This window comes from Mizuhopecten yessoensis, unplaced genomic scaffold (assembly GCF_002113885.1).
Source record: "Mizuhopecten yessoensis strain PY_sf001 unplaced genomic scaffold, ASM211388v2 scaffold1255, whole genome shotgun sequence".
Classification (NCBI taxonomy): domain Eukaryota; kingdom Metazoa; phylum Mollusca; class Bivalvia; order Pectinida; family Pectinidae; genus Mizuhopecten; species Mizuhopecten yessoensis.
This window is the reverse complement of record NW_018403955.1, coordinates 199418-212978: the sequence shown is the minus strand read 5'-3', so window position 1 is coordinate 212978 and position 13561 is coordinate 199418. Positions and strand designations below refer to the sequence as shown.

Sequence of the window (13561 nt, the reverse complement as noted above, 5' to 3'; positions counted from 1 at the left end):
AGAGTGCATTCCATTGGATTTTGATATGGTTGAATATATATATTAACATGTTTGTATATGGTAGAATATATATAATAAACATGTTTGTATATGGTAGAATATTCAACACCAGATTCAAAGCGACCCGTGATATTGTTGATTTACATCTAAAATTAAAATTACTGGGAAAATTTCCAACATTTTCGAATCCCCAGTTATATAGTTTGTATACTACCACACAGTGTTACATATCTATGAGTATCGTTGTAATTAAGGTACGGTTTAATAAAATTGAGACGAAACCACACGTTATGAGCATAGCACTGTTCAAAACCATTATACTAATAATAATATACAGCATTTGATATAGTGCCCTATCTAGCTAACATAAGCCACTCTAAAGCGCTTTACAGTACATAGATATACATTGAATACAATTTTCATATATATTGATTAATACAATTTTTAAGGAATTCGCAGGAGCTGCCTTATCGGGCGCTAACTATTAGTCATATGCCACCTGGCTAATATCTCCCTATGTGTGTATGCCTGAGTGTGTGCTGGAGATGTAATGTGTGTTCTGTTTGTAGTGGGACCGTGCTTCCAATGGCATCATATATAGTGCCACCTAACTTGAATGCTAGTTGGAGTTGTGTGGGCAGGAGAGAAACACTTTCTCTGAATATCCATGCGTACGAGGACTTCGGGGGTTGAACCCCGGCCGCCTGCGTGGAAGGCCGGAGTGTTAACCACTTGACCAATCCGCCCACAATACCACATACATTCCAATAGGGTGTTCGCTTTCATTTATCTGGTCAAGTCTGATCGCCATTACTATATAGACAGATCGGCTCGACTTTCTTGGTAGGACATAACAATAAACCTATCGACTGATAAATGTAAGTTGTAAACTTATAATAATGCTCTGTAATCATACAAATTCGATGTTGGACGAACATGCCGGTCCTTGCTGGTAAATCTAACAGGTGTAGTCTGCAGTCTGGTTTTCTTCCTATGCTTCTTGTGCCTTTTTCTAGTCACTCCCGTGCAACGACCTACGCGGGTTTAAAGATTTTAAAAAAGCTCTTCTCTTATGTATTGTACAAAATGATTGTTTTTCAACTTCTCACAATGCCTCGTTAATATCTCGTTGGAGGAATATTTTTTAATATAGATATTTGCGAAAAGTCAACGATTAACAGTATATGACCGATTTTCCGAGTTTGTTTTTTAGGACGGGTGAAAACATTATTTTTTCTTATAAAATCTAACTGTTAACTGTAGAAAGAAAATCAAGGGACGAGAAAATATTTAATAAAATATTTAATTTGTTTTTTATTATTTGAACGATAATAATACAATACTTTTAATGTGACCATTCTTTTGTCGTTGTTTTGGTACAAATAAAGTCCGAAACATGAAAACGCGTCCAATTACGGTTCTTTCAAAGCACCAAACTTTGTAAATGAGTCTTTGCAGACCATGCACGTGTTAAGATCGATACTATCTGAATTGTATGCGCGAGGAGGAGATACTCCACAGCTCGGCGGAAATACTAGTTTTATTTGTTCGTCAGACTGTTGAAGAATCGTACCGGTCTGATGTTTGAGATAGAACAGTCCCGACACGCTGTTCTACTCAATAACCGTGACATCTATGCAATAGACTCATGAAGTTCGTACTGAGTGGAACCATTACTCGTTTCAGAAAGTCGCTGAGCCCGGGTATGCATGTGTTCAGAAGTTTGTTTCCACCGCTCGATTTGTTTTGACGCTCTCTGTATGTTTATTTATCACTAGCAGATTATCTCTACACCGGATATTACTTCGTTACTGTTTCTCACGGTCCGATGCCCTTGTCGATATATTTCAGTTGCCTGCTGTGTTTGTTGCGGTGGTAGAAACTTCAGAAGGGGATTTCAATCCAAGTCGAACGGAATTAGTAATGAAATATAATTCTTGATGCCGAATCAGACAGCATGTGAAGTAATCATTCCAAATGATACTTTCAAATTAAATAAGGGGCGGGGGGGGGGGATGAAAAATATAATCGAAAATAAATTGTTAGCGGATAACGAGTAGCAATCTTGCAAATCGTTATATTTGTAATGTAGGACAACATGGAATAAGGACGTCAGCTCAAAGTGAAGGTTAGGCAATATAATCCAAGTAATCAATTGATCATTGTATTGTACAAAATTCTCAAATCAGAAATGATAAATTTCATTAAGGTACAGTATGAATATTGACCACTAATTTACATGATTCAGGACTTGTGTACTATGTATCAGGTCGCTTCAGACTGGACTAGATTCATGGATTCGAACACAGGTCCATGGGTTGTTAAGTTTCGCTGCCACTGGTAAAATTAACAAATTTTCAGCCATTCATAAAGTTTCACCTTGAACGATGCGTAATTAGCAATGGAAATCGGCATATAAGTTGTCAGTATTATGTAATATTTAAGGTTTGAACCGCTTTTTTAATCTATACTTGCACGCAACACAGTTTGTATTGTAGGTCTTCGTGGGTCATTTCGGATAAATTGTTGGAACAGCCCTTTTTGGGGAATAATGTCGTGTTTTCGATGGTAACCAGTTCCGCCGATTGTTGATGTTGGGATATAATTTATCCTGCTATGGTGATACTCGGTATATTTTCACCCTCATGTGTTGATGTTGTGATATATTTTGTCCTCGTGTGTTAATGTTGTGATATATTTGGTCCTCGTGCGTTATTTTGTTTTTGTCCTCATGTGTTGATGCGTTGGTAAATTTTGATCTATTTGACCTCAGATACTACAGTCAGTATTTGTATATATTCATTGGCGGTTGGCATAACACGAATAGTTAGTAGTTAAACCAAGTTTACCGCAGTGGCAACTAATATCAACCTCACACAATGAACAGCTCACCTCACAAACTACTAGCGTACGTATTCGATCTTTCGTCGTTAAGCGACAAGTATGTGCGGATTCCTATTAATATTTGTAATTGACTTGAATAAGTGATAGATGAAAATTCCCACGAAAAGAATTCCCTCGCGAGACACATATATGTGATTAGCAACTTCATTAAGTTGGACGTAAGAGCTAGATATAATGGTCGTACGCAGGTTATCAGTACGGCTGTGCGACCGTTAGAAGTAATAATGTGGATGGTCAGGCCTCCGGGCAAGGTGAGTGATTCGTTCCGGCATAATGTCACCAAGATTGAATATTCATGACACACAGTTGCATTAATTCGCTTGGAGTGGTTTGTCTTTGATAAAGGGGACAAAAGTTCGCTGGTACATCTGACGAGAACACGCACCTGTTTATGACACCGTTTAAGTGTTATAGAGTTTTCCTGGTTTTAAGAAATCTTGAGATTTCCTCAAATCTGAAATTTCATTCCCCGTTATATTGACTATACCATGTGAATATGATTGTTTAGGATTCTCTTCGGCCCTGAGATGAAACGTGCTTCTTTAAGTGATTTCCACTCAGAAAAAAACCCGTTATCGTTTATTAAATGTCCGTACAGACCCAGTTCGGGGACCGGGAAGATGTAATGCTGGCAAGTACCGTTAACAGGGAGATAAAGTAAAGGGCATACAAGTTCAAGGTCAATATATACAGGTGATTAACACATGATGAACAATGAACGGTCTTTTTGATAGAATGTTTTAATGTGTTTTCATCAACTTATTGTAGCTTTATATATATATGATCAGAAACCCGTCACTCTAGTAGCCGATGTTAATTACTTACTTTGAGGACACGCGTGGCGATGTTTGACCTCGGCCGCTTTCGTTTATTGCGTTCCAAACGGTTAGACCGGTTTGACCAGAATTGTTCGTTTATGAAATAGGGACGGCCTTCACGATGAGAACATACTTTCTTGCGAGCTCTGGTAAAGATTTTCAAGACATGCGTTAATATCTGCTGTTTCATGAGGTTTTACCCCTGTCGTATTACATTTGAAAATAAACGAACTGATATATTCGCATACATCCTGATCCCATACTCTTGAACATAGAGAGGTAAAAAAATAAAGAAATAATAATAAAACGTTCGGTCCGAAACCTTACCGATCTCGCCAGGTACTGGCCGTAATTATGAGTCGGTGGTTTTCTCCGGGAACTTCGGCTTTCCTCGATCCACAGCTGTTAACAGGACGTAAAACACAAACAAACCAAACCAAAGGGACCGCTCAGGGGACCTGTTATTTTCTCCTTTTTTTGTTTTCAAAGCTTCCGTCATTTATTTATTTACTTTTATCTAAACTGAAGTACGTGTGAAATGACACATGCTAAGTAACGCTCTAAGAGACAAGTTAAATGTTGACAAATGGCGCCAATATTAAAGAACGACATCCTTTGACACAGAAGCTTGAGGACATGATAGGCTGTAAGGTTGATCGACTTCAATTAATTAACTCAATGCAACGTCGTTTTTAAGCATCATTCATCAGCACAACACATTCAGGCCACGCCATATTGATTTGTAGCACTGAGGGATAGCTCGATCGCTCCCGTTAAGTCTTGAAACAAAAACAGGAACTGTAAATGTAGTTTACAACACATCTTCTTAACCTTGATGAGATTGATACAAATCATATTTCAGTAGTAACCTTAATGTAACAGTAAATAACGAGAAAGTTTTTAATTTGAATCATTTAAGCTAGAAAAATCCGAAAACTACAGATTGTTTTTAATTGGTCGTATTGTGTGAACTTCGGCTTCATGCATCCCACTACATACATATAGCAATCCATTGTGTGTTTATTGTCCTCGTTTAGTAATATCGAATTTAAAGACTTGCAATTTTAGTCAAGAATTTCGAATAAAGCTCGCCATGCTTTGGTTTGTTGACTGGCTGACGTTTTGTAATTAAGTCGAGATTATTGCGTCCTGTCATCGGCCGCGCGTGGAGCGCCCCCTATAGGGTGGATCGCGTCGCTCATTGCAATACAATCTCACAAGTCATCAGAGGAAACAGCAACTTCCCGCCAAAAAGTAACTAACACGAGATGGCTATGAGCTTATTTCATTTGATTAGCAATATGGATACCGATTAATTGGAAATTATGCTGGTGAAATTATGACAATAATGATAAACCATAATTTCTAAAAAGATGTTCCTGTTTAAACTTGAACAGCTGTCATCACGAAAATATTGCATCTGCGTTCACGTGACAATATAAAGCGTACCCATTAAATGATGATCTCTTTAATGTTAACCTAATCAACTCTCCTATTTGTGCATGTGGATATCCTAATGAAAATGCTCATCATTTCTTTTTTACATGCAGTATATATACTGATCAAAGATTTGAAATGTTTAGAAATCTTCATGAATACTTACCTCTAAGCTTAGAGAAATTATTGTATGGCCATGAAGATTATTCGAGTGACGAAAATAAAAATGTATTTATATATGTCCAACAGTATGTATCGAGTACTCGCAGGTTTTAAATTTGGTCACGTTCTTCTGTCTCCTCTCCAACAGTCCTCATTATCTTTCATATTCATTTCTTAGCTTGTGTCCGTATTACATGGCATAACGTACACTTGTGTGTTCCTTATTATTTTAGTAATCCTCTGTAATGTTTAACTTTCTTTTAAGTGCACGAGAGCGTGAATGCAAGAAGTGTGCGTGTGCTGGAATGTATGTAATATAGGCATGTGATGGGCCATTCAGTTACAGCCAGTGCGGTAGAAACGAATTTTCGAGAAAGGATGGAATGAAAAGGAGAAAGACACAAAGCACGGGACGTGACGAACTGTTGAATAGTTGAAAGTATGGAATAGTGCCAGGATATCACTGCGCTGACTGTGCTGGATGGTTCCATTTTCATGACCAAATTTCAAAATATACCATAATTTGTAAATAAAAGTAAGAATGAATGTGTGCATTATATGTTGAATATTGAGATGTACATTATAATTTATAAACTGCAATGAATAAGTAACATTCTCTCTCTCTCTCTCTCTCTCTCTCTCTCTCTCTCTCTCTCNTGGTGAGACGCAGGAGGACCCCAGCCAGGAGGCACCCCATAGTGTTGGGGACCTCTCTGCTTCGGTTTCGTCACAGGTCAGCCATTCAGACTTGAGTGATACAAACCACGACCAGGGTGTTCAAGCACATCCAACACAGCCAGCACGAAGGTTGAGGATAGAGTGGCAAAAGATGAACAACAAAGAAGCTTGGAGAAGTTTAGATGCTGACTTACATACCATCCTAGAGTCGACTCTAATGGGAAGCATAGAAAGGAAGGTTGAGGCAATGGGAACTATCATCTACACATTCTGCAAGGAACGATTCGGAGTAGGAGGAAAGCAGAGAAATCCCAAGAACGTAGTTATCCCGAATAGAAGACAGGATAACATCCAACGACTCAGGCGAGAACTGAAAGCAGTCACACGACAGTACAGGAGGGCAAGTGATATAGAGAGGATAGGATTACATCAGCTGCGGGACGACATCAGGGAGAACTTGGCAAGACTCAGGAAAGCAGAGCAGGTTAAGAAGGCAAGGAAGGATAGAGCAAGGAAGAGGGAGTCCTTTATCAAGGACCCTTATTCTTTTACAAAGACTCTGCTGGGAGGGGAAAGATCAGGCCGTTTGGATAGTTCAACAGCAGATATTGAGCAACACCTGAGGGAAACGCACGGAGATGAAGATAGGGGCATTCCACTTGGGAACTGTCCACGGATAGAAGCAGAGGAGCCGCCAGAGTTTCCGCTTGACACCAAGGAACCAACTTGGAAGGAGATCCAAGATGTTGTTAAGAAGGCAAGAACTGGTTCAGCTCCAGGCCCAAGTGGAATTCCTTATAAAGTGTATAAGAAGTGCCCACGGCTTTTGAGGAGACTATGGCAGTTACTGAGGAAAGTGTGGAAGAAGGGGAAGATACCACCATGTTGGCAGAAGGCAGAGGGATGTTTTGTTCCAAAGGAGAAGGACTCAAAACACATCGGGCAGTTCAGGACAATTTCCTTGCTGAGTGTTGAAGGCAAGATTTTCTTTGCAGTATTGGCAAGAAGGATGACATCATACATGATGACCAATGGATACATTGACACATCAGTACAGAAAGGAGGTATCCCAGGCTTTTCAGGTTGTGTGGAGCATACCAGTGTGCTCAGCCAACTAATCAGAGAGGCCAAGTCCAGCCGAGGGAATCTGACAGTAGTGTGGCTAGACCTGGCAAACGCATACGGATCAATACCACATGAGCTGATTGAAGTAGCCCTACAACATTACTTTATCCCGGAGCATATACAGGGAATAGTACGAAGCTACTTCAGTGGAATCCAGGTGCGCTTTACTGTCGGGGAGGATACAACATCCTGGCAAAACATGGAGAAAGGAATAGTGACAGGATGTACCATATCAGTCATTCTATTTGTCATGGGGATGAATCTTATCATCAAGGCAGCAGGACGGGAAACCAGGGGGCCGAGGACAGAATCAGGAATCTACCAACCTTCGAATCGAGGTTTTATGGATGACCTGACTGTGACTACCACCACACATGTCCAAGCAAGATGGGTTCTTTCTGCATTGGAGGAGGTAGTCTCATGGGCGAGGATGAAATTCAAGGCAAGAAAATCAAGGTGCATGATAATGAGGAAGGGACGACTGACACAACAGTTCAAGCTGAAAGTACAAGGAGAAGAGATCCCATCAATTGCGGACAACCCAATCAAGTGCCTAGGAAAGTGGTTTGATGCATCACTGAAAGATACCAGCAACATCAGCAGCATGCAGAAGCAGGCAATTGAGTGGATGAGGAAGATTGACAAGTCAGGCCTGCCAGGAAAGTTCAAGGCATGGAGGTGGCTTGGAGTCCCGTCCAGTTTCTCCAGCATTGGGCTCTACAGCCGGACATCATCACTGCAACTCCCACTGTCATCGTTGGTGAAGGAGTTCAAGGTAACAAAGGCCAGACTAGTGATGACGCTGCGAGATTCAAAGGACGTGAAGATAAGAAATGCAGGAATCCAGACTAGGACAGGAAGGAAATGGTCTGCAAGCCAGTCTGTGGAGCAGGCCGAGGGCGCTCTCAAGCACCGGGACATCGTCGGAGCAACCTGCTCAGACCGGCAAGGGTTGGGGACAACCCATTTCCAGACATGGGAAGGATCAGATGATAAGGAGAAAAGATCTCTGGTACAGGGAGAAATCCGCAGAGAAGAAGAAGGGACCAGGAAAGCAAGGGCAGTGGAAATGGGCTCTCAAGGAGCATGGACGAAATGGAAGCTGCCGGAGCGAAAACTTACATGGACAGACCTGTGGCGCTATGAACCATTGAGGATCCAGTTCCTGTTGCGGTCAGTATATAACACTTTACCATCGCCAGCGAACCTTCATCTGTGGGGACTAGTCGAAGAGCCAAAGTGTCAGCTATGTCAAGAACGTGGGACCATGGGCCATATCCTTTCGGCATGCAAGACAGCGCTAACACAGGGACGATACCGGTGGAGACATGACCAGGTGCTTCGGGAATTGGCAGATGTTCTCGAGGTGGAAAGGAAGAAGAAGAGACCACCTCGTAAGCACAAACCATCCTTCATCCGGTTTGTAAAAGCAGGTGAGAAGGAGACGAAAGCAACATCAGGCAACACTGGCATTCTGGAAGGGGCAGAGGCATGGGAGATGAGAGTTGACCTGGGGAAGAAATTGGTGTTTCCGGACGTCGTACAGACAACGCTACGTCCGGATGTGGTGATATGGTCTGCCGAATCCAGGCAGATTATAGTCATCGAGCTGAGGAGCGGTGCGATCAGGCCAATGAGAGAAAGAGAGCCAAGTATACGGAGCTCATGGAACAATGTAGGGAGCGAGGGTGGCTTCTTGGCTGTTTCCTGTGGAGGTCGGATGCAGAGGGTTCCCGGCACGCTCAGCCTGGAAGACATTGCAGGCTGTGGGATTAGTTGGAAAGACACGCAAGACGGCGGTGCGCAGGCTAGCAGAGGCTGCCGAGCGCGCATCATGCTGGTTGTGGAACAGACGGGAGGAGAAAGACTGGAAGCCATCCATTGACGGGCAGTGAGTTGATCGCCACTGTCGACCCACCATCACGAGGACGTTCCGGGACAAGGGTTGAAACGTCTAGAGACTGATGGACCCGGCTGATGATGTCAATGGATTCGCAGTATTTCACCAACTGTATAGGTACATACAGAGAAATTATTGTATGGCCTTGAAGATTATTCGAGTGACGAAAATAAAAATGTATTTATATATGTCCAACAGTATGTATCGAGTACTCGCAGGTTTTAAATTTGGTCACGTTCTTCTGTCTCCTCTCCAACAGTCCTCATTATCTTTGATATTCATTTCTTAGCTTGTGTCCGTATTACATGTCATAACGTGCACTTGTGTGTTCCTTATTATTTTAGTAATCCTCTGTAATGTTTAACTTTCTTTTAATTGCACGAGAGCGTGAATGCAAGAAGTGTGCGTGTGCTTGAATGTATGTAATATAGGCATATGATTGGCCATTCAGTTACAGCCAGTGCGGTAGAAACGAATTTTCGAGAAAGGATGGAATGAAAAGGAGAAAGCCACAAAGCAAGGGACGTGACGAACTGTTGAATAGTTGAAAATATGGAATAGTGCCAGGATATCACTGCGCTGACTGTGCTGGATGGTTCCATTTTCATGACCAAATTTCAAAATATACCATAATTTGTAAATAAAAGTAAGAATGAATGTGTGCATTATATGTTGAATATTGAGATGTACATTATAAAAACTGCAATGAATAAGTAACATTCTAACAGATAACAGAGAATATCTTTCGGACCGAAGGCTAAAGCAGTTTTATGAAACATCGACAATGAAAATGATTTCTTCATATAGAAAGTATTGCTTATGTAATAAAAGGAAAAGAAATGCAACGGCCAAACCGAGGTTCGAACCCGGGACCCTCCGAACTCTTAGACGGACGCTCTACCAGTTGAGCTACCTGGTCGCCGACGATCGACCCTGTCTACTTCCGCTACATTCCTCCCTCCTTTTTTTAAGTCTTCGCCCCACGAAGACATACTCACATTTACCCAGTGTTTGAAAACATTCGTTCACAAGGTCGCCAATTTTGTAACAGGAGAAAGAGGAATGTAACGGCCAGACCGGGGTTCGAACCCGGGACTTTCCGAACTCTAGACGGACGCTCTACCAATTGAGCTACCTGGTCAACGATCGACCCAGTCCAGTTCCGCTACACTTAACTTAAAAAAACCTCATTAAAGCTAAGGAACATCAGTGAAAACGGGCACAGTTAGGCTATATGTAACTTGTTTCGCGATAGGAAATGATGGTACAAGGATAACAATTGCTTCATGCGTGAGGGAGATGAGGTAATCGGGGGAAAAAGAAGTACTTCAGGTCCAAATCAATATCAGATATTCTTGATGTATAGGTGATATTCGGGAATGAGCTAGTCTGATCTTAAAATTCTTACAGAAACAAATTCATCTTTTATACCTTCAAATCTTCGCGGTTGGAATTCATTGGACCTTTCAGTACGATCATTGACCTCATTACATTCTTTTAAAAACTCGTTAACTTCAACTAATGTACAATCTCCTCCACCATTCTACTTAGGTTTCGGTGAACGTAAATTGAACATGTTGCACACTAAAGTTAGACATCAGTGTAGTCACTTAAATATGATCTTTTTAGAGTAAGTATGGCTGATAGTCCAGTTTGTTATTGTGAAAATGCCTTTCACTTTTTTGTGAGTGCTTACTTTTTAACAACGAAAGACAAACCCTGCTCTAAAATTTGAATGCCTTGCATGTTGATTTTAATTTAGAACTACTTTTGTTTGGTAATAGTATAGAAAACAACATAAGTATCTTTAGACATGTGCATCATTACATCACATCCAGCAATAAGTTTGATAGTTATAATTACTTTTCTATTTTTATTTGTGTGTAAGTTGTTATATGTGTTTATGAAATTGTATGTCATTATTTTGTCTGTTTTCTTTGTTACCCCTACCCTCCATCACCCCCACCCCATCCCACCCCACCTTTCCTTCTCTACCATCTTTTTCCCTTTGCCAAAAAACATATACACTATTTTTACCATATGTATTGAGGAGGGGGACTTTATTAAGTTGTAATAACTTGTTGTCCGATCCGAGTAATATCCAAGTTGACGAATATTGAACAATCTATCGCCATGCGATCCGTCGGAGTCACATGGAAATGAGGGCAATTCTATATTTTGAACCAAGGGTGAAGTTAAGAAATGTAATATCTCCCATGAGTACATCTTGATTATTTGGTTTCAGATTCATATTTTTACTACACAGCTCTTCAACGTATGGTATTTTCGTGACAATGTATTATTCCTGAACAATCCGCTTGGATCTTTAAGGTAGCGTCCTGGGATTGTTGTGGTACTTTGAGGTAGGAAGTCCTGGGATTGTTGTGGTACTTTGAGGTAGGAAATCCTAGCGTCCTGGGATTGTTGTGGTACTTTGAGGTAGGAAGTTCTGGGATTGTTGTGGTACTTTGAGGTAGGAAGTCCTGGGATTGTTGTGGTACTTTGAGGTAGGAAGTCCTTGCGTCCTGGGATTGTTGTGGTACTTTGCTGAATTGAAGTTGTTTCCTCATATAATATAGCAAAGAGTTATAATGAAATATATTTATTCATTATATTTTTCTTTTTCATAAGAACACCCCTGCTACCTCGCGAATTATATTTCGAACCTCTTCACTTATCCACAGGGGTTCGTTATAAATGTCTGAAATACACTATGCTATACTGATATTGGTAAACATGTTTATGTGTGCTGTGACCCATATCAGTGTTTATGTGTGCTTTGACCCATATCAGTATAGCATATGTGTATTTCAGACATTTGTAACGAACCCCTGTGATTTATCTAAAGCTTACCGATCAAAATTTTGTTGTGTAAATCAAATCTTTCTGCAACTTGACAGGGGATAATTTAACAATGCTTTAATTCCCTTAAAACCGCAATCGGTTACTTTTATTATTTAAACACAAGAAATAGCATTTTAATGTGAAAATAACCTGCCATGTCCTGTGTACAGCAGAAAGGTGGTGGAGTGATCTACCTTAAACAGCCTGTTCTACTCCTGTTGGTAGCGACTGAGTCAAAAGCATGAGTAGTAACACTCATATTATTGTGTTGGTCCCTAATCTCCTCAGAATGCATCGGGCTTTGATTCTATAGTTAATAGTTTAAGTATTTTATGGAATTAATATGTCTGTTCTGTTTTTCTGTACAATGTGAGAATGTCTGTCGATATCCACGTGATACTGTCCCCTCACGATTCACCCACAGGGATATGGGAATGTGTTACAGCTATATTTGGACCTAAATTAAGGTGTTCAGAGTAATTTCACACGTTTTAGGGGTTTATGGGGAGATATTTTACCGAAAGTTAATCTAAACCCCTAAAACGTGTAAAATTGTTATATAGCGGTAACACTTTCTCAGTGCCTGTGTTAGCTGTAACACTTTCTCAGTGCCTGTGTGTGTTAGCTGTAACACATCCTCAGTGCCTGTGTTAGCTGTAACACTTTCTCAGTGCCTGTGGATTCACCATTTCTTTTCAAAATTCTGTTGTTACGACAGGAACTTGGTGAATCCTTTATCAACATTGTATCAAGTTATAATTCTTTTGCGACGATGGCTATACAAAATTAAATCACGTGACATGCATGAACCAATTGGATTACGAAAGTATATATAGAGGCGAGTATATTAGAGGCGTGATATGTATAGATAAAACTGTACAGTCATGGGTGCATGTGAGTGTACAGCGCTTAAATTTCTAATGCGTCGAGTATGCAACTTAACATTAGCATGCAGAGCCCTTAGATATAATGTCCATCTGAAATAGATATCGTCGGTGGTTGAGTAGCGTGTACCTAGAAACTGACAATAAATCACTTTATTTTTATACTTCAACTCCACTTCTTGAACATCTGGCTTCATTTTTCACTTATGATTAAACAACAAAACGTAAATTTTAGAACAAAAATTAAATTTCCATTTTCATTCCTATGTTGGACTTTTCCTTCTTTGTACTGTTTAAGCTGGTAATCTTTAATATAAAGAATATTCTGGGATTTTTTATTTACAAAAGCAGTGGGATATTGTTTACAGCGTCAGCGTGTCCGGAAGAACGGGGCTCTACTTAACCTTAGTCCACTATATCGTCTGGATCAGCGAGGTTCTCCTGTAGACACATAACTAACATGATATCCTTCAAACGAAATCAGTTTTGCAAAACATATAACAATACATAAACAATCGGTGTTTATAGATGACCTCCATATCTAGTGAGATCCACATTGTTTGATGCAGTGACGCATTTGAAACTCAGGATGCTTCAATGTCCAGGGGTTTACCTTACCGGGACGTTATCGGTCATTCAAAGGTCGTACGAAAGAAAGGGTTTAGATATTTTATTTATTTCACCCTCGCATTTGGTCAATTCCTCTCCTCTGTCGTCATGTTGAACTACATCAAATCTCCTCTTGCTCTGTGAAAACCTAATCGTTTTTATCCAAAAAAATCTAATAATACTTTTATTTGCGGTTTTTA

The 13561-nt window shown here is 40.4% G+C and overlaps 1 protein-coding gene and 1 non-coding gene across 2 annotated transcripts; one reads left to right on the top strand and one right to left on the bottom strand.

Annotated features, from left to right (window-relative positions):
• Positions 1 to 6150: 6150 nt before the first annotated feature.
• Positions 6151 to 9009, top strand: LOC110458420. Its single transcript, XM_021510102.1, has one exon. The coding sequence runs from the start codon at positions 6151 to 6153 to the stop codon at positions 9007 to 9009; it is 2859 nt and encodes a 952-aa protein (XP_021365777.1).
• A 1083-nt stretch (positions 9010 to 10092) lies between these two features.
• Trnas-aga lies at positions 10093 to 10165 on the bottom strand. Its single transcript has one exon. It is a non-coding gene; the product is annotated as a tRNA-Ser (tRNA).
• Between the last annotated feature and the right edge of the window lie 3396 nt (positions 10166 to 13561).

Excerpts from the sequence above, each read along its gene's own strand:
- LOC110458420 (XM_021510102.1), top strand. The coding sequence starts at position 6,151 with ATGAACAACAAAGAAGCTTGGAGAAGTTTAGATGCTGACTTACATACC.